At 39.4% G+C, this 19404-nt stretch overlaps 1 protein-coding gene and 1 long non-coding RNA gene across 3 annotated transcripts in view; one reads left to right on the forward strand and one right to left on the reverse strand.

Annotated features, from left to right (window-relative positions):
* LOC138038970 (uncharacterized) overlaps positions 1–19404 on the reverse strand; it is a 52114-nt gene that overhangs the window by 32256 nt on the left and 454 nt on the right. Inside the window, exons 2-3 of one of the 2 annotated variants that reach the window (XR_011130340.1) lie at positions 15832–15975; positions 4666–4788 (exon numbers count right to left, since the gene is read on the reverse strand). This is a non-coding gene — a long non-coding RNA (uncharacterized lncRNA). Of the gene's footprint in view, positions 1–4665; positions 4789–15831; positions 15976–19404 lie in introns of those variants that run through there. The other variant, XR_011130339.1, reaches the window with a different exon arrangement.
* On the forward strand, positions 4771–19378 carry LOC138038964 (extracellular calcium-sensing receptor-like). The gene is made up of 2 exons (XM_068885077.1): positions 4771–4867; positions 14174–19378. Exon 2 carries the CDS (start codon positions 14237–14239, stop codon positions 16934–16936), a length of 2700 nt encoding a protein of 899 aa, XP_068741178.1. The 5' UTR covers positions 4771–4867; positions 14174–14236; the 3' UTR covers positions 16937–19378.

A 19404-nucleotide genomic window follows, 5' to 3' on the forward strand; every position in this document is an offset into this window, starting at 1 on the left:
ATTGAAACCAGCAAAAAACGCAGAAAGAAAACATCTTCCAACCGATTTTTCGTTTCGCCAACTCCACATTACGTACCACGCGAAACTAACATAGAGCCTGATCGCAGGTTATTTTCCACCTGAACACGAAAAGCGTTGACTGTGTAAGGACTTTCGTTGACATGGCCGTGTAGCCGCGTCGAGCCACAGAAAGCGCGCGAAAAATGAGACCTCGATTATGTTCAGGTGTGTTAACCTGGGTTTAGCCCGCAATCCAATCGAAAACCAAAAAACCTGGTCAGCGGTCAACTTAAAAAAAACAGCTGATCTCGATGAGCTCTAAGCTTGAGCCCGCGGTATGGCCATATGATACTGATCAGCATATACCTTGTTTTGACAGGCGTCAATTGATCAAAGATGTATGCTGTAAACTAGCATGATACTGGTCACATTTGCATATATGGAGGGGTGGACGTACGGACGGTTGATGACGTCATGGATATAAAACCAAGATTTCGCGCATCGATGGGTTTATACCATATTTTCTTAGCAATGGTGCTCAGCTCCGCTAATATATGTACAGTCTGTACTCTTTCAAACAATGACGAAATACGTAAGCGACCGTATTCCATCGTAAGGTGGTCTACTTTTTGCTGAATGGTCATATCGGAATCGTTCCCATCGGTGTGACGTCATTTGTTCATTCACTAATTCGTACGCTCACTTGTTCTTTTTGTTCCTTGATTTAGTCAATCAAGCCCCAAACCACACAATTAGATACGTGGAAATAACATTTTAATCTTGCTTATTCATCCCAAAGTATTTCGTTGATCAGTCATGAGAATTGAATTCGCAATACTTATATTGTGTACCGTCCGTCTCATATGTTTCATTTGGTAACACCATTTGATTTTGAGACTTATTTATTGTTACAGGAATGCAGGCTATTAAACAAATATAGAGGATAATAGGTCAATTTCAATATAAAATTCAGTCTTAAACAAAAGGCATCAGATGAAATTTGTGAAGATTTTGATTGGCCGCACACCTGGTGTTATAATTATGTACGTTGCTGGCATACTTGAAAAAATGGTTAAAGAGTTCTGGAAAAGTACCTTTGTGCCATGTATGTACAAATTTGAGAGCATGCAGGCGATATACATTATAGTTACCGTTAACATTTTCAAGAAATTAAGTGAAGGTAGTGCACTATTGGTTACAATAGGCTACAATAGCATACGAAATATAAGGATAGATAAGATTATAATAGATCTGCGTAAGATGCTTGAGAGGTAGATAATACCTCAACTTAGAGATTACTCCTGTATTCCGTGAAAGATGAGATGTGGTATTTCCAAGTTAAAGAACTGTCGATCAATACTTCCAAATATTTAATGTGGTCCTTTCGCTCTAGGGAGTGGCATGATCCATCTCAGTCAGTTATATTTATATTAATATTCGTATTTCTTTTTCCTTTGAGATTTTACAATAACGTAATTGGTTTTCTTTAGATTTTATGTCACACCATTGCTTAACCCTTTTTAGTTCTAAATTCATTTGCAATTCTAATGATTTTAAATCTTTTGCAGAAGCAAACAAGTTAGTATCGTCCACAAATATCGTAAATGAAAGGACCTCAGAGCAATTAGGGAGGTCGTAGATGTATATCAAAAATAGGAAAGGACCTAGCGAACTTCCTTGAGGGACACCGCAGACCATGGTTTGAGAGGACGACTCAGTGTCACCCAAGGCGACGTATTGTTTCCTGTTTGTAAGATAACTTTCAAACCAGGCCAGCAGTAACCCTCTCATTCCTTATGACTCTATTTTTTGTAGAAGGATGCTGTGGTTAACCGTATCAAAAGCTTTCGAGAAATCTAAGAAAATGCAACATGTATATAGATTATTGTCAACTACTTTTCTTAAAGTATCCGCAATTTCAGTTATGGCTTGAGCACTGGACCTTCCCTTACGAAATCCAAAGTTATATTAAAAAAGAATGTCAATTTTCTCAAAATAGGAAATAAGTTGTTTGTAAACCAGTTTTTTTTTTTTCAAACATTTGCGTAAAGGCTGACAGTGTTGAGATAGGACGAAAGTTCGTCGGATCAGTTATTTCTCCTCCTTTGTCAACCGGTTGAGAACTGAGATTTGGCATAATTCCTCGAAAATTGCATGCTAACTTAATGAATGCACTTGGGGGGTGTACCTTAAAAGACTTAATATTTAGTTTCAGCCCAATCAACGCATCCTGAATTACGTGATTGTAAATACCGCGTAACATAAAACTGCCTACGAACGAAATTAGTAGGACTTATATTGTGATTTGGGAGCTGTGCCGCTAACTTGCCCAACATTTATAAAGTAACTGTTTAACTGATGACAAATACTTGCCTTATCATTGTAATACTTTCCTCTATGAAGGAGTTTTTGAATTAATGTATCCTGTTGGGCTTTCTTTTTGTTTAAATTAAATTAGCTATCGCTAAAAATTTCAAATTGAGTTTCGAAGGAGTATGTCTTGGCAGCTTCTTTTATTTTGTTCAGCCTGTTGTTGTATTTCTTATAGTCTGAGTTTGTTTGGGTCATTACTGAAAAAGGCGAACGATTTCCCAACTATCTATATTTTATATAGAAACGCATTTCATATCTACTGAAACATTTCTCTAGTTGCCACCCCTTTATAGTGGTAAAAAAAAGGGCCTCATCAAGGGCGAAGTACTTAGACTTACCCAAACAAACTCCTCTGAAAAAGAATTCAAAACTAAAACCTTTCATTTTAGAGCACATCTTATCGAACGAGGATACCCAGAAAGCCTGATTACGGCAAGACTCTTAGACATCACTTGCAATTTGAGAACAGGAAACTTGCCCTCCTACAGAAATGCAAAGAAGATAAGCGAATCTTGTTGTTCTTCACACAATACCGCCCAACGGTGCCTAATCTTAAACAATTACTCGTGCAAAAATGGCATTTAATCCAACAACAACCGCAACTTAGCGAAATATTAAGATCCCCCGAGCGTTTCGTGCAAAAAGGGCAGTACTCTAACTGGCTAACACACGTGGATAGGAGTTGTGTAGGCCTGTCACCCCCATTGTTATTACGAACACTCTTTATTTTAACCTTATGACTAATTTACCTTCGGTCTGCATCTTACTCCTGGTCTGCAGTCTGCATTTTACCCCCGGTCTGCAGACTCCAGTATGCGTTTTACAAGGACCGATTCTCTTTACAGCGGTAAGCTAGTCATATTAAGATGGTATATGGCTTCGTGTAATTGCAAGGAAATGTCCAGCGTTATTTTGACGGAGAGGCCAGGAATGTTGACCCCTAACACGGCAGGATAACAACGTCAGAAGATAAAATTTGGGGTTTTGACAGCAAAATGGGCATACGTGCATGATTTGTTCATTCATTTGCTTGCGTTTGTTGCCATATAGCCACGAGATGATCCTTTTTTGTTTAGGACTGAATTTTAATACTGTATATCGAAAATTATTAAATTCTCAACCTCGGATAATGCAATTCTCGTGCTTTGATTGGTTCACTCAATCTCGGTTATCAGCTCATATACCTTAGTTTGACCTTATTTGGTAAATGATTGATCTAAGTGTTGCCAAGCTAAAAGTTTTTTCGCCGGAAAGCGAAATTTCTCTCTGAAGAAAGCAAAAAAAAAGTTTTTCTGGACAGCTGGGTTAAATTCCGACGTTTAGAAGTACGCGAAAAGGTAAGAACTGTTTTTGTGACGAGCCTGCGTCTGTCTGACCACAAAGTGTTACACGACATCGTATCGGTTCTCATCAAGTTTTTTCGATTTCGCTCGGATGATTTGCTCTCTTTTTTCGCTCGCATTACGTAAACTTTTGGAGTTTAAAGGAATTTAATAAAACAATTATTCCATTCGCACTTATTGGATATGAGACTGGCTATAGCCAACTCGGCGCTACGCGCCTCGTTGGCTATTTACCATCTCATATCCAACGCGCACTCATGGAATAATTGTTAATTATTCCAACCACGCTTCTTGGATATGAGATCACGGAATGAGGTCGGCGAGTTGGGCTGACAACTGATATTCAGTGCAGTATTAAAATTCGCGCTAGTTATGATTTAATGTTTCGAATTAATGAGTGATTTTTCATACTGGCTTTTTTTTCGTATGACAAGTCTATTGTTATTCAGGGATTGGCTAAAAACAATAGCTCACTCAACGAGAACGCTTTCAAACGAAACCACGACTGCCAATTTTCAAACTTAAAGAGGATCCCCAAAACTCAGTCACGCAAAAATATTTCGCCTTTTCACGCGTCACGAATAACAAAACTCTAGTCTAATGATCTAATGATCTAGTTGGGTATCTATCATCTCATATCCAACGCGTGTTCTTGGAACTGAATTGTTAATTATTCAAATACATTCAAATTACTGCCTGGGATTTGACGTTCGATTCACAGGTTGGTAAATACAGGTGTCTATTTCCCTTGGAACCGGTTGTCGACTGTTATGCTATATGAAACTTCGTTTTATCTTAGAGGCCTTGTTTTTTGCGACCACCTCCCATTACGATAAAAATTAAACCACAAATTGCTAATTTTCCATTTTCTGGCTCGTGGAAAAGACCAATATATAAAGGAAATCCACGTTTGATCTAACTGAGCTAATTCAGTAACATTTAGAGTTTGGTAAATCGGTGTTTATGTGTACAATAACTTTGGCAGCTGTTTTTATAATTGATGCCATCTCCATAGGCTCTACCCACTTGCAAGCTTCATGCGCATCCGATGAGCAAACACGGTTATTGTTTCCTAAAAAAATGACAAAAAGGATTCTACGATATTCTAAAGCTGGATTGGTTTTCACGGCCCAGTTTTTCATGTTGAAAAGGTTGGTTCTTCATTGAAAACTGTAAAAGTAGACATGTAATTATACGATTTCAGATTCCATTTTAATTTTATAATCTTTATGAGATCGCTTAGCTGCATGTTTACCGACAATTCGTTTGTACTCTTGGAGTGTGGGTTTCTCAGTATGAGGTAAAGTAAAAATGTTTAGAAATCATATTCACTCACTCTAATTCATCTCGAAAACGTAACGAAGCAACACAAGAGATCGATTTTGTCGTGGTATAAACCGACTGAATTTGCCGATAAACCTTAAAGTATATCATTTTGTTTGGCTTACCTCATATTCTCTACTATTTTTTTAAATCTGCTTATAACCCCAAGGTTAGGGAGAAAGAAAGGACATTTACATTTACAGACATCATTTCCTTAAGACTTGGCCCTAATTACAAGAAAGAGATAGGGGTCTCCAAGAGCTAGAACCTTCCTGCATCCCCATAAACAGAGACGTGCGTATTTGGTCTAGTTATGATGATTCTGTCATCTTTGCGTAGGTCTGTTAAGGCTATCAACTCCTCTTCGATAAGGAACTTTTTCTGTTTTGAAAAATCATAAGAATAAATACAGCTATAGGAGATGTTCTTGAGTTGACTTTTCAAGCAATCCTGCTATTCGTTGGTTAAAGGTAGCCCGCCTAATTTGAGCAGATCACGATTGAAAGGAGGAGTGGATATCCTTACAGATCTAGACCTAAAGAGTGTTTTTGTTTCATTATTCCTATGTATTTAAAAGTTATCATTATCATTATTACCATTTTAAAAATCGAATGTGGTTCAGCGTTCACTTACCGACAATGAAATATTCGTCATCACAGTGCTAGTGGTCAAAATGTTGTGGACTCACGAGGCGCAGCCCACAATATTCAACGCCAAGCAAAATGATTTCACAAAGCCCGACACATAGAAAGAGCTCGTAAGCGTTGACTATAACTTTTTCGCAACCTGGTTGGCTATTACAACTGCGTGCCACATTGACGCGACCATGACGCGAGCAGCATTGTCTAGACTCTTATCGACGACGGCAAATTAGCCAATCAGATTTCGAGATTACAAGCAATGCGGTAAAAAAAAATAATAAAACGTCTACTTTTTAATCTTTTTCTGTGAAAGTTTGCTACAATCACTGATGACATCAGCAACACTTTGGCCACTCTCATTGGTCCTCATTATAATCTCGTATCCAGATCTCACTGCAGCTTTAAGATGTGAGAGATTTGGGTACGAGATCAACCTCATTATTAGCCTCTCCGAAGCCGCTTTTAGAGGAGTCGTATTTCACCTCCTCCTCACAAACGCCTGCTTTCATGAGAGCAACATTCCTTTCTCACAGTTAAGCCAATCAAATTTTACCGACTAAAATCTGGAAGGTGACGTCACACGCAGTACAACTAAGTGGGAATTTCCGAAATAAGTTAACCTGCAATGGTGTCCAAGTCGTTCTAACGGGCATGGCGTTTTCGTTGATCTTGAAGCTCAAGTATGGAACTTGAATTAGATAAACAAGATAGGCGGCGAAAAAAAAACAATGTGGAATGTGAAAAGCGACGAGTAATGGGCTTCGTTAACAATTCCATCTTTTGCACCTTCAGTGGATTTTTGTTGTCTGGCTATTTATATTTATTTGTACTCAACTGTGCGGTCTTCAGTTAACAATAACGAGTTCAATTAAGATCTTTGACGCGACAGCAACGTCACAAATTTTGCAAATTTAACTGATTAAACAAAAACAATAGCTTTGCACGCTCAGTACGTGCATTTTTCATTTTTGTACATTTCTCTCAGTTTCGGTAAATCTGCGACGTGAAATGACCAATTCTCAAGTTTTACGGAGAACATAAACACAAGGCAGCGAATTTGAATTGTCTGTCGTAGCTTCAACACTGCACCTCCTAATTCGGTTCCTGGAAAGTTGCACTAGTTTTTAGAAGTTGGGCAAACCGACATAATGACGAAAAAGATGAATTCAAATAAACCTGAACTTGCAATTTTAAATGACGTTTTCGTCACCGTCCGACGCGTCGTAGATCTAGGGGTGGCGAATGGTTCATCAAAACCTCTGGGTCTCGCAAAATTTTAGTCGAATTTCACGGGTCTCGCAGTCTCGTTTTTTGAGCGGTTATGTGCTTCTCGCAGTCTCGTTTTTTATATGAAGGTGTCAAACACTTTGAAGTCTCGGTCTCGCAATCTAAAAAGTCAAAATGTCTCGGGCTCGCAAAGAAAAACGCTGGTCTCGCCGTCTCGCAAAGTCTCGCATTTACCATTCGCCACCCCTAGACCTTAAACTGCGTGATTGGAAATTTGACAAAGTGTCAAGAATTATTTGAAAGAAAGCTTGCTGCCCATTTTTTGCTCCATTATTCACGGAAAGCGTTCTTGTAAAAGGTTTGATTCTGAATTTATTTTGGGCGTATAGTTGATTTGACACGAATTGGCTTTTTTGCTTTCACGCACGCAATGAAATAGGAAGGGTTTTTTTCCTTTAAAAGCAAATATGTTGTTGTTTCAATAAAATCTTTCTTCGGGAAAGGTTTTTGTGACATTTTCGGCTTTCGTTCATCGTGTTGTGTGATACGTGCATAGGTGGGTTGAAAATTGGCTTCCCGCGAGCAGTTTCCATAACGATGACAGGAAGTCGTGTTCTTTTTGGCAAATGATCAATAGGTAGCTATATTTTTTAACGTCAGAAAAAGACCCGTTTTGTCACTATGGTGTAAAACGAAGTTTCTTTTATGAAGACAAAAATATTTCTTTAAAGGGGCTAGGTCACGCTATTTTAGGTAATTTTGTTTAATTTTGTTAATTATGAGCTCTAAACGTCAAATTGGCTGAGCAAGAGTCTTTCATTTGCAAAACCACGGCCAGATAATGATTTTCCAGCTTTGTAAATGACATTTTGATATAGACTGATATAAATTTGAAAAAAGTTGGGCGGACGTTTTTCAAATTTACCCAAATTCAATCCATTTCAATCCTCTCCAGTTTTGTCCATCCATGTCCCTTCTTGGCTTGCGTGTGTTTTGTTAGAATTCTTCTATAGTTTTGAACAGTTATTTTGATATTTTAGTTAATTCTATGACCATTCGATCAGAGCTGAAATTGCCTAAAATTGCGTGACCTAGAAGCTGTAAGTTCCTGGCTAATCCAATTTATTGCTACCACTTACTAGTGCGAAGATTGTTTACATTAATAATTGCCAACGAGTCAGGCCTTCTGAAGACAGAAGGCCTGGCGAGGCGGCAGCTTATAGAGCCGCGAGAAGATTTTTAGGCGGACGAAATCTCAGAAGCGCTTCAAATTTAATTGTAATGTAGACCAAAAGCTGTAATGTAGACCAAAGCGATGAAATGTTGACCGTAGCGATAACCAATGAGAGTGCCGCACGAGTACGCCGCGTGATGTTTGCAGCCGCCAGATCACGCAAGCTTGGCTCGTTGGCACTTTAGCGACAGCTATAACTAGTTAATACGAAGATTTTTCAACAATATTATTATATCGCTATAATCTAACCCAAAAACATTCAGATAGTAACAAAGCTTCATATTTATTATCCTTTCATTCCCCTTTGTGATTGTCGGGATTGTGATTTGCAATAATCTAGGTTGCCGTGAGCGCAAGTATGTTTTTGCATCTCAACGATGTTTAGATTTTCAATTACAAAACAGACAAAGAAGGTTTCCTGGCCCGACAGGTAAAATGTTAACATTCATTCAAATATCACAAAGTTAAAAAATAGGCACGCAATGCGTACATGTGGTAATGCAGGGGATTCAGGTTTTTTCAAGGTTTATCTTTGCGTAATATGTAGCTCTAATTGTACACGGTATTGTTTTGGTACCATAAATTTCAGGAGTGCAGTGGTAGATGTCTTTGGTAAATAGCCGGGCCCTGAGAATACATGTGGTTACTAGTAAAATACTAAGCCCAGAAAGATTGAAGAAAATAAAAGGAAATCGAGATACATTAGCTGTGGTTACACACACCTTGGATTTGCGGCCTTCCGGAGGGTAAATGGTTTGGGTTTGGTTCAGCTCAGGTTTCGTATTACCCTTGGGGATGCGGTTACACAGTGAAAGACTTCCCTCAGGGTAAAATATAATTAGATATGTTGTGAGTCACGCTGCTCCTCGTGGCCCTGAAACGCCTACTCCGATCCACAGTATAGTAAGCGCTAAGGTAAAATATAAGTACAAATGTAGTATGTCTACGTAAGGCAACTTCCAATAGCCATAGCTGTGGTTACACACACCTTGGGTTTGGGGCCTTCCGGAGGGTAATTGGCTTGGGTTTGGTTCAGCTCCGGGGATGCGGTTACGCAGTAAAAGACTCGGGGTAAAATATAATTAGATATGAGTTCACTGACCGTGCAAATTAGTTCTGCTTTATGATTGGCCAAGCCACCTCAGAGAGCACATAAATCGTACTTTTCAGTTCAGGAACAGTCATGGGAATTTATTTTGTTCTCTTTTACGTATCCATGGAAATAACCCTGGGACAGTTTCGGTCTAGGGAAAGCGGTTACACACAAAAACGTCCTTGCCCGTGTGCAAACGCTATTTACCCATGGGCAAAAGGGCTTGTGTAACCACAGCTATTGGCTTCGAGGGTGACATGTTCATCATTTTCAAGTTCCCTTGCAACTTCCTTGCACCTCACGTTTAAGCGTGTCTGAGCTTTTGACACCTTTCCAAGACAAAGTTGCATTGAAGTGAAGCGCTGTCGAGCGGGTTTAGTAGGGAGTTTAAGAAACCACGACGGCTACGGCGACGAAAACGTCACTTCGAAATAAAGTTTGAGCTATTTTAAGTATTTCATGATTATTCCACTTTGTTTTTATTATACAATATGGGCGAAGTGTCCTATAAGAGGATTAATACGGACGGATTTGAAGTAAAGAGTGAGACTGAAAGATTCACTGTAGTTTGTCCACGTTGCAGTCAAAACCTAAAATTTGGTCATTTCACGTAGTAGTTTTGACGAGTACGGGAGATAATTGTTAAAAAGTGCGTGCCGCACGTGCAGCACGATCATTTTCGTTCTTTTAACCAATAGTATTACTGCTTTTTGGCGTTGTCGTTGCTGTAGCCGTCGTCGTTTCTTAAACTCCCTAGTATCTGGATGGGAGACCTCAAAATGTACGACTTGCGTGCCAGAAACATGGCCCTGACAACTCTACATTTTATTAAACGCTCAAAGATGCCAACTAAGCAAGGTACAGAGTTTGTTAGCCTGCTTTATACAAAGCAAGTATTGATAAAAAAGTAAATAAATATTGATACACAGTTTTTAGGAAGAGCAGAAGAAAGTTTTCAGGAAGTGTCGATTGAGAATGAAATATAATTTTTGCCATCACCGACAACATTTGCGACGTGAAAGCAACATAAATTTTGAACCGCGAATATACAAAATTACCATCGGCGAAAAACACTTTGGGAGATTTTTGCTACGTTCAATTTTTCGATCGCACTTTTGGCTTCACAGATAAATCGCAAAATCGAAAGTGTCGTCGAATTCAGTGGGCGCTGTGATTAAGTTAAGTTACCTTGCGCGTTTATTCGCGAAACAAAGGATACATGTCACAATGATGACAAGATACCGGATATTTGTTTTTGTTAGTTTGGTATTTTTATCTTTCAAGTGTTTTAAAGATTGACAAGAAATGTGCGAATTCAACACAAAGATCACAATCGCCTATCTCTTGAAGTTGACAATTGTTTGACAAGAAATGTGCGAATTCAGCATAAAAATCACAATCTCCTAACTCTTGAGGTTGACCACTGTTTCTGCAAAATCAAAAATTTACTCTCCTAGACGAGGTTATTCATCACCAGGTAATTCCATCGTTTTGGAAATAGCAGCTGCTTTATTATTCATCGGTGTCACAAATTCTTGCCGATTGTGGCGCTCATTTGTACTGAAATTAAGCGCTGTCGAGCGGGGTTAGTATCTGGATAAGTGACCTCAAAATGTGCGACTTGCCGTGTCAGAAATTCTATTTTAACGCTCAAAGATGCCATCTAAGCAAGGTACAGATTTTGTTAGCCTCCTTTATACAAAACAAATATTGATAAAAAAAGTCAACAAATATTGATACACAGTTTTTAGGAAGAGCAGAAGCAAGTTTTCAGGAAGTGTCGATCGAGAATGAAATATAATTTTTGCCATCAACAACAACATTTTCGACATGAAAACAACATAAATTTTGAACCGCGAATATACTTGCCGTGTCAGAAACATAGCACCGAAAACTCTATTTTAACGCTCAAAGATGCGAACTAAGCGAGGTACAGATTTTGGTAGCCTGCTTTATACAAAACAAATATTGATGAAAAAGTAAGTAAATATTGATACACAGTTTTTAGGAAGAGCAGAAGAAAGTTTTCAGGAAGTGTCGATCGAGAATGAAATATAATTTTTGCCATTAGCAACAACATTTGCGACGTGAGAACAACATAAATCTTGAACCGCGAATATACAAAATTACCATCGGCGAAAAACATTTGGGGAGATTTTTGCTGCGTTCAATTTTTCTATCGTACTTTTTTGGCTGCTCATGTAAATCGCAAAATCGAAAGTGACATCAAATTCAGCAGGCGCCGTTTTCACGTTACCCAGCATGTTTACTTCCGAAACAAAGGATACATCTGTGTCAAAATGATGGCAAGACACCGGGTTTGTGTTTTGTTAGTTTGGGTTTTTCTCTTTCAAGTGTTTTAAAGATTGGCAAAAAATGTGCGAATTCAACACAAAGATCACAATCGCCCATCTCTTGAGGTTGACCATTGTTTCTGCAAAGTCCAAACTTCACTCTCCTAGACTAGGTTATTTATCACCAGGTAATTCTATCGTTTTGGAAATAGCAGCTGCTTTATTATTCATCAGCATCACAAATTCTTGCCAATTTTGGAGCTTGTTGAAACTCAAGCACGCTTTCAACTGGCCTGTTTATGTTCGAGAGTTATGCACGCGCTGCGGTCCTATTGTCACCACGGACTTACACTCTTACACTCTTACACTCTTACACTCTTACGCTCTAACACTCTTACACTCATACAACCCGGTGACATAGTGTGTAGTGCACAGTGCACTACCACAAAAGTGTAAGACGGACGTTTCTTGGCTAAAAAGAACGTTGTTTTACTCTGAAAACGATGAACGATTAACATTCTTCCCTGTAATTCATTTAATGTCAACAAGAACGTTGACACAACGTGATCACGTGCACCTTTCTGGTTGCCTATGATCAATTTCTTCCTTTTGACAGAACATTGACCTTTAATACCTCTTGAATCAAGGAAGTCAGAGACTGCTGAAATTTTAGTGTTTTTACGATCTACTGCCATTAATCTTTCGCTGAGAATTGGAAACTCAGATTTTTATGTACAAAAAAAATTCCTCTGGCACCTAGGGTATCATTTAGCTTGCCTTTTACTGTCAACTCCGGGCTTTTATGGTACTTTCTGGTGCAAACGTTAAGCCAAAAAAAAAGACTGCCCTGGTATTAGATTATTGAAAACAAGAGGAATTTTGAAGAGGAAACAATATGTGCAGTCCTTCCTTAGTGTGTGCAATAAACGTTTGCTTAGTGCGACTGCAAGGCATGCATGACATGCAGGAAAACGTCTTCTGAAACGAGACCGGGCATCAGGGGCGGATTGGGGGAAGGGAGGATGGGAGGCCTTTTTTTTCCTTTACAGTATTTACGTGGTACAGTGTGCATCAGGCGGTTTTACTTACGATAATGATTAGTTCACTTTCAGAGCTTTTCTTATTTCAAATACATTTTGCCTTGATAGATATACATCACCAACTTCAATATGACGAATAGAGGGCATGTGTGTGTGTGAGGGGGGGGGGGGGGGGGGGGAGAATAGGGGTTGCCCTCTCGATGCAATTTCTCTTGCCCCCTCTTTCTGGAATTTCCGGATTCGCCCCTGGGACACAATCAACGTGAGAACATCTGAGCCAAAAGGCCACTTCTGGCACGACGTCTGGGTGACCACTCAAATGGTCTAATCCCCACCCCCCACTTGAAAAATAAACTGGAACGCTGCAGTTTAACACCACCCAACTCAGTGCCTTCTATTTTTGTAACACTTACGAAAGGCAACCCAGTTTACGCTCATGGAAAGTCTACTTCAATTTAGATTGACGAGTTAACTTCATGTAACTGAATTAGTGAAAAAGGAAATGTCCTTCTCGTCTATCCCAAATAACGCTCAACAACAACATGGGCTGTCTAAAGGATTTCTTTATAAGCATAAGGTGGCTCAAACAGTTTCAACGCCTTGCAGACAGTCTCTTTAGAACCAATGATGCTACAACACTGTATCACGTAACAGCAATGTTGTGATACCATATGAAACATCGATTATTTCCAATCAAGATGTAGTCATATTTGTAACGAAATAAGTTACCTTGGCAATGGGAAAGCTTAGCAAAAACACCCTATATTTTGGATTTAGTTGCTCATATCTTAAAAACACACTCGGTGACCCCCTTTTTTATTGCTGAAAAGTGATTAGAAGGCTAAGATGAAACTTTCTGATAAGTCAAAAAAAATTCTGTATCGCAGAATCAGAGCCACCTTTAAAAGATCACAGAATTTAGGTGGCTCTGAATCCGCTGTGCGGAATTTTAAAAACTTTGCAGGAACTTTCGTCTTGCCCTTCACTAGTGGTCACTGAGTTTGTGTTTCGAGATATGAGCAACTAAAAGGAAAATAAGTCGTGTGTTTGCAGGGCTCGCCCGTTGCCATGTGACATAATCGGCCCGCATGTCGAAAAGAAATGTTGCTTTCGGGTAAGCAGGTGTTTTTGGTGAGGAGATGAAATGTGGCAAATAAAACCTAAAACCACTGTGTGGGAGGCAGTGCGATGATTTACTAACCACGGTGCTTAGCCATGTACAATAAAAAACCTCTTTAGTAATAAACCAAGGTTTCACTGGAAATCAGAAAACACACAACTGCACACTGGAAAAATGCCAAAGCTCTGGATCATACTCCCACAACTGAAGTATTTTAGAAAATTTAACTTTCATTTTTACCTAGTAAATTTCATTTGGATTTGGATTTCCCACGTAAGAAAAATAAAATATGGAATCCGATCTGTTACTCATATTAAATTTATATGCAAATTTTTCAAATTCTCTTTGACAATCTAAACAACATATATATTCGGTTCAAGCTGTCATGGATTCATTTTGAAAGGCAAATATTGCCATTAGCAACATTAAATATTGACAGTAACCTATGACAGGAATACGACTAACTTGTACGCTTTTCCTCTCAGGTGCTTAGGTTGTAACCATATGGCAGTTCAAAAGTTTGAATAACTGGAGAATATCGATTAGCAATGGCCCATTCGGTTACACTACTGTTGGGATTTTTGATCATCCCTTTCACCGTAAAAGAACCTTCGGCAAATGGAGAGGTTGACCGAATTTTCAAACCGGGTGATGCCATTATTGGAGGGCTGTTCTCGCTCCATAAAGAAAACTCGAAAAATGGTTGCAAAAATGTGTTCCTTCCAGGAATAAACCGCGTCGAGGCAGCTCTTTATGCCATTGATCAGATAAATAAGGACAGGAATATCCTGCCGAATGTTCATCTAGGGTTCGATTTTAGAGACATCTGTAAGGATAGAGCAAAGGCCATGGAGTATACTTACGACTTCAGCACCCACTCGAATTTACCGCCATGTAAAGGAGGTTCTGAGTACGAAAGCGATTATTTGAGTGCTTGCAACGCTACAAGTGGTGCTTGCTTACAAGGCACCAGATCAGCGAACAATAGCACCATTCCTATCGCAGCTATAATTGGACCTTACGGTTCTCGATACTCTTTGCAAGTCGCTGGGCTTCTTCAGGTTGTCGACATTCCCGCAATCAGCCCATCGGCGTCGAGTCCAGAACTCAGTTGGTCATTTTATAGTAAGTTTCTAAGAGCAGTTCCACCTGATAACTTCCAAGCAGAAGCTATGGCAGATCTCATCGACTATTTCGCCTGGAGCTATGTTGCTGTTATAGCTGTAGAGCATTCGTATGGACTTTATGGTTTTCGCGCTCTTGAAAAAATGTCGCTTGAACGAGGAACGTTTTGTATCGGACTTGTTAAATATATCACACCAAGGAGTTATCAGCCCTTGTTGAAACCGATCGTTGAAAAGCTTAAAAGAGCTGACAATATCAAGGTTATTGTCTTGTGGCTTGGTGACACGATTGCCATAGATTTAGCAAGAGAAGCCTACCGCCAAAAGTTGAGCGATCGGGTGTGGATTATGAGTGATTCCTTGGCCACTAAAACGCCTGAGTTTATAGGATCTGAATTGATGAGCCTTGGTGTATTCCTTGGCGTTCAACCAAGACAATTTCATTATAAAGAATACGAGCTGCATCTGAGAAGTCTCACGCCGAAAATTCTTAAAAGTCGAATGAACTCAAATCCGTGGTTTGACATGGTGTGGAGAAATGAAAACAATTGTTCTGCGAAAAATGAGAATGGATACGATCTGTGTCCAGAAGATTTAAAAATTTCGAAAGATTCGTATTTGAAGATGTCTGACGACTTCATTCCTTATCAAATTGACTCGATATACGCTATTGCGCATGCACTTGACATGATTTATCGCTGCAAAGAGCAGATGGGCCCTCTGCCAAATGGTACTTGCCCAGAAACTAAGCCATTTGTAAACTCGTCTGACGTTCTGTTTTACCTTCGTAACGTAAGCTTCCAAGGGCTTACGGGAAGAGTTGAATTCAATCAAAATGGCGACCCTCTGCAGGCAGCCTACGATTATGTAAGTTTCCAGCGATCATATGTTGTTGATGGCATTGATAGAAATGAAAAGCATACCAAAGTCAAGATAGGCAAATGGGATGTAAATAGAAAACCAAGATTAAATATTAACGCCAAGGCCATATTATGGAACTATAAAAGCAACAAAATTACCAATGGTACTTCTGGCGGGTTCCCAACGTCATTATGCTCTGAACAGTGTCCTTCAGGCACCCGTCAAACTCCAACCATCGCATGCTGTTGGCAGTGCCTTGAATGCCCTGATAACGAAGTAAACGCTCATACTGGATCAGCAACCTGCAGACAATGCAACCAAACTCAGAAAGCAAACGCGAATAAGACAGAATGCATAGCACTACCAATCGAAAATCTAGTATGGAATAGCACAACGGGAATTATCCTAACAATTTTCACAAGTTTGGGTTTTGTTTTGATCTTCTTTACTGCTGCAGTTTTTATCCGCCATTACACAAGCCCTATAGTCAAAGCGGCGAATCGTGAGTTAAGCTTTCTGCTGCTAGTTAATATTGCTTTGGGCTTTGTTTTGCCATTGATAACAATTTCTCTGCCATCTCAACTGATTTGTATTCTGATGGAACCCTTGCGTTATTTCACATCGTCGGTAAGTGTTTCTGTACTTTTACTAAAGACCATGAAGCTGCTAAGAGCTTTTCAAGTTAAATATGTGGCAAAATGGTTAAGAAGAACCAGTGTAGGCACAACTGGACAGTTAATGTCCGTTATTTTGTTAAACTTGGTCGAAGTTGTCTTGGCGATCTTGTGGGCCGTCTTTGATACGCCTTATGAAACAACTGTGATCGAAAAAGGAAAGTATATTTTGTTCACATGCAGACCTTATCAAACCCCTCTGGGACGAGCGCTAGATGTAACAATGCTAACTTATCTGATACTTTTATCGCTGCTCTGCGCCTTTTACGCTTTTAAGGCAAGGTCTCTTCCTGAGAACTTTAATGAAGCTCGCTTCATTGCGTTTGCCATGCACATTCTTCTCCTGTCTTGGATCACTTTCTATCCCGTACGATCGTCCTTGGAGGGTTGGTATGTGTCAGTGGTCTCGTGCACTACCGCTCTTATCATATCCTATGGTTTGTTACTGTGCATCTACGCTCCAAAGGTTTTCGTTATTCTTCGTTACCCAGAGCAAAATACAGCCCACTTCATGAGAAATGAGTTGCGGAGAATCAATACAACGAGTGTTGCCCCTGTTGCTGAAACCTGCAGGCATTCGAAGGAATAAAGCGAGTTCATACTGGAGTCCAAGTAGGTCATATGCAACTGTGCTACAGAAACTCCAGTCAACTTGAGACCTACTTGAAGCCTCATCGCCTCATCTGAGCCGTGTTTTGATCTGCTCACTTTCTCCGCATTCGATGGGAATAAAACTAAACTTGAGATCGTACTTCAACTAAAATAAACGCCGTTCTGTCTTAACGTGATCTAATATAACTTAATACAACATGTTACAATAAAATAACTGCTGAGAGAAGTTCTGAAAGAGGCGTTTCTTCATAAAGTTTCTTTGAGTGAGGAACACGTTCTTAGTCTGTCATCTAAGTTGTTTCAGATGTTAACAGCTCTGTAAATAAATGTAAGTAGCCGTTTTAAACAGTGATATATTTGTAGGGTATCACGCTTGCTGGTAAACAGGCTAATGATGTTTATAACATAACTTAGATAAAACGCGCGTTCTGATTGGCAACTTGGTCATTTACCATTTGCCCATGGGTGCACGCTCGCTGACGACAGCTGACGTGCGATCTAACCTTCCGAGGGTGCTTTCCATTATGCCTGACCATCAGGTCCGAGACCAGTGGAACTAAGCAAGGAAAAATGGAACGACATTTTTCATGAAAAGTAAATTTCTAACCGGACCGAAACGTTCCAATTACGTTTCGACCGAAATTTCGGTTACATCACGGTGAAATGGGACTGGAAACGAGAATTTTTACTGGGTTGTTAGTATGGCAAACCCAGTCGGGTCTGCGTTTGATTTGTTTGTTTTATTCTTTTTTTCCATGTCGGTAAAAGTCTTGCCTGTCACTCCCCTGCTAAGTGGTGTCTTTGTGCATAGAGCCTTCCGCGCGTATTTTCTTATGATCGAGAGGGTAGTGGGAAATCATGTAGATTTCTCAGGTGGACACAGTAGAACGATTAACTTAACCGGCAATGGCGTCGAAAGTCATGTAACGCGAATGGCGTTTTAGTGGATCTTTGAAGCTCAATAATGGCAAGTCAATTGGATACTGAATAAGACAGGCGCTGGAATCTTAAAAGCGACGAATAATGGACTTCGACAACAATCTGTCGCCCGTCGAGTCGAAATCAAAGTGAGCTGCGTTTCTAATTTTTTACCAAGTGTGCTGTTATGTATAACACTGAAACCAAATGGAATATTTTCTGGTAACTTATGGGTTCACCAAAGACAGAGAACGAATCGAACACCTTAAGTGGATCTGTGATCAACTCACACAGTCCTCAGGTAAAAAAAATAATTGGAAATATGACAGCCAAGAATTATTTCAAAGAAAGCTTGTGGTCTATTTTGTGCTTCATTATTCAAGGAAAAAGTTCTTCATGCAAACGGTTTGATCCTGAAATTTTACTTTGTTGTAATATTGCGCATATTTGACACGATTGAGTTTTTTCTCTTCACGCACGTAATGAAATAGGAAGGGGTTTAATTGCCTCTAATAGCAAATATGTTGTTTGTTTCAAAAAATGTCCGCTGGAAAAGGTGGCCTTTATGAATTCATCATGTTTTATAATATGCGAGCTTAACTGGATAGTTTTTATGGCAATAGTAAAGCATTTTCGTGTCAAAATGAGGTTAGCGTCTTTCTGTTGTGCTAACTTAATTAAATATAGATATACATTCTGCCTCGTGAGTTTGTTATTCTCGTTAACCAGCAATGGCGTCGAAAGTCATTGCAACGCGAACGGCGTTTTAGTGCATCTTACGTTATTTGTTTCAATTAAATGTTTCGCTGGAAAAGGATTCTGTGATATTTTCTGCCTTTGTGAAATGTAATATCGTGTTGTGTATTGAATTTTCGAGCTTAAGGTTGAAATGTGATACGGGAGGATATTTTTAGTATTGCTTTGTAAGCAGGAAAGGTTCACGAATATAAACAGGTCTATTGGAAGAGTGCTTGAGTTTCAACAAAAAGTTTAAAATGAGCCCCAAAATCAGCAAAAAATTGTGACGCCGATGAATAATAAAGTAGCTGCTATTTCCAAAATGATGGAATTACCTGGTGATAAATAACCTTGTCTTGGAGAGTAAATTTTTGACTTAGCAGAAAGAATGGTCAACCCCGGGGTCAACCTCAAGAGTTTGGGCGATTGTGATCTTTGTTTTGACTTCGCTCATTTATTGTCAAACTTTACAAAACTTGACAAAAAAAGAAACTCACGAAAACCCGGTATCTTGCCATCATTTGACACAGACGCTTCACGGTTTGGCGAGTAAACATGCCGCGGTAACTTAATCACGGCGCCCGCTGAATTCCAGCGATGTCACTTTCGATTTTGCGATTTATTTGTGCACAGGTACCCTAAGCTCGATATATGAGCAGCTCTTTATATGATGGATGACCTTTGCATTGTTACGTGACTCGAGTGATTTGCATATTTATAAGGATTTGTATGGGGAAAATAACGATTGTTTCTGTGACCTATGAAAATGTAGCGATTTAAATAAAAATC

This window comes from Montipora capricornis, chromosome 2 (assembly GCF_036669925.1).
Source record: "Montipora capricornis isolate CH-2021 chromosome 2, ASM3666992v2, whole genome shotgun sequence".
NCBI lineage: Eukaryota > Metazoa > Cnidaria > Anthozoa > Scleractinia > Acroporidae > Montipora > Montipora capricornis.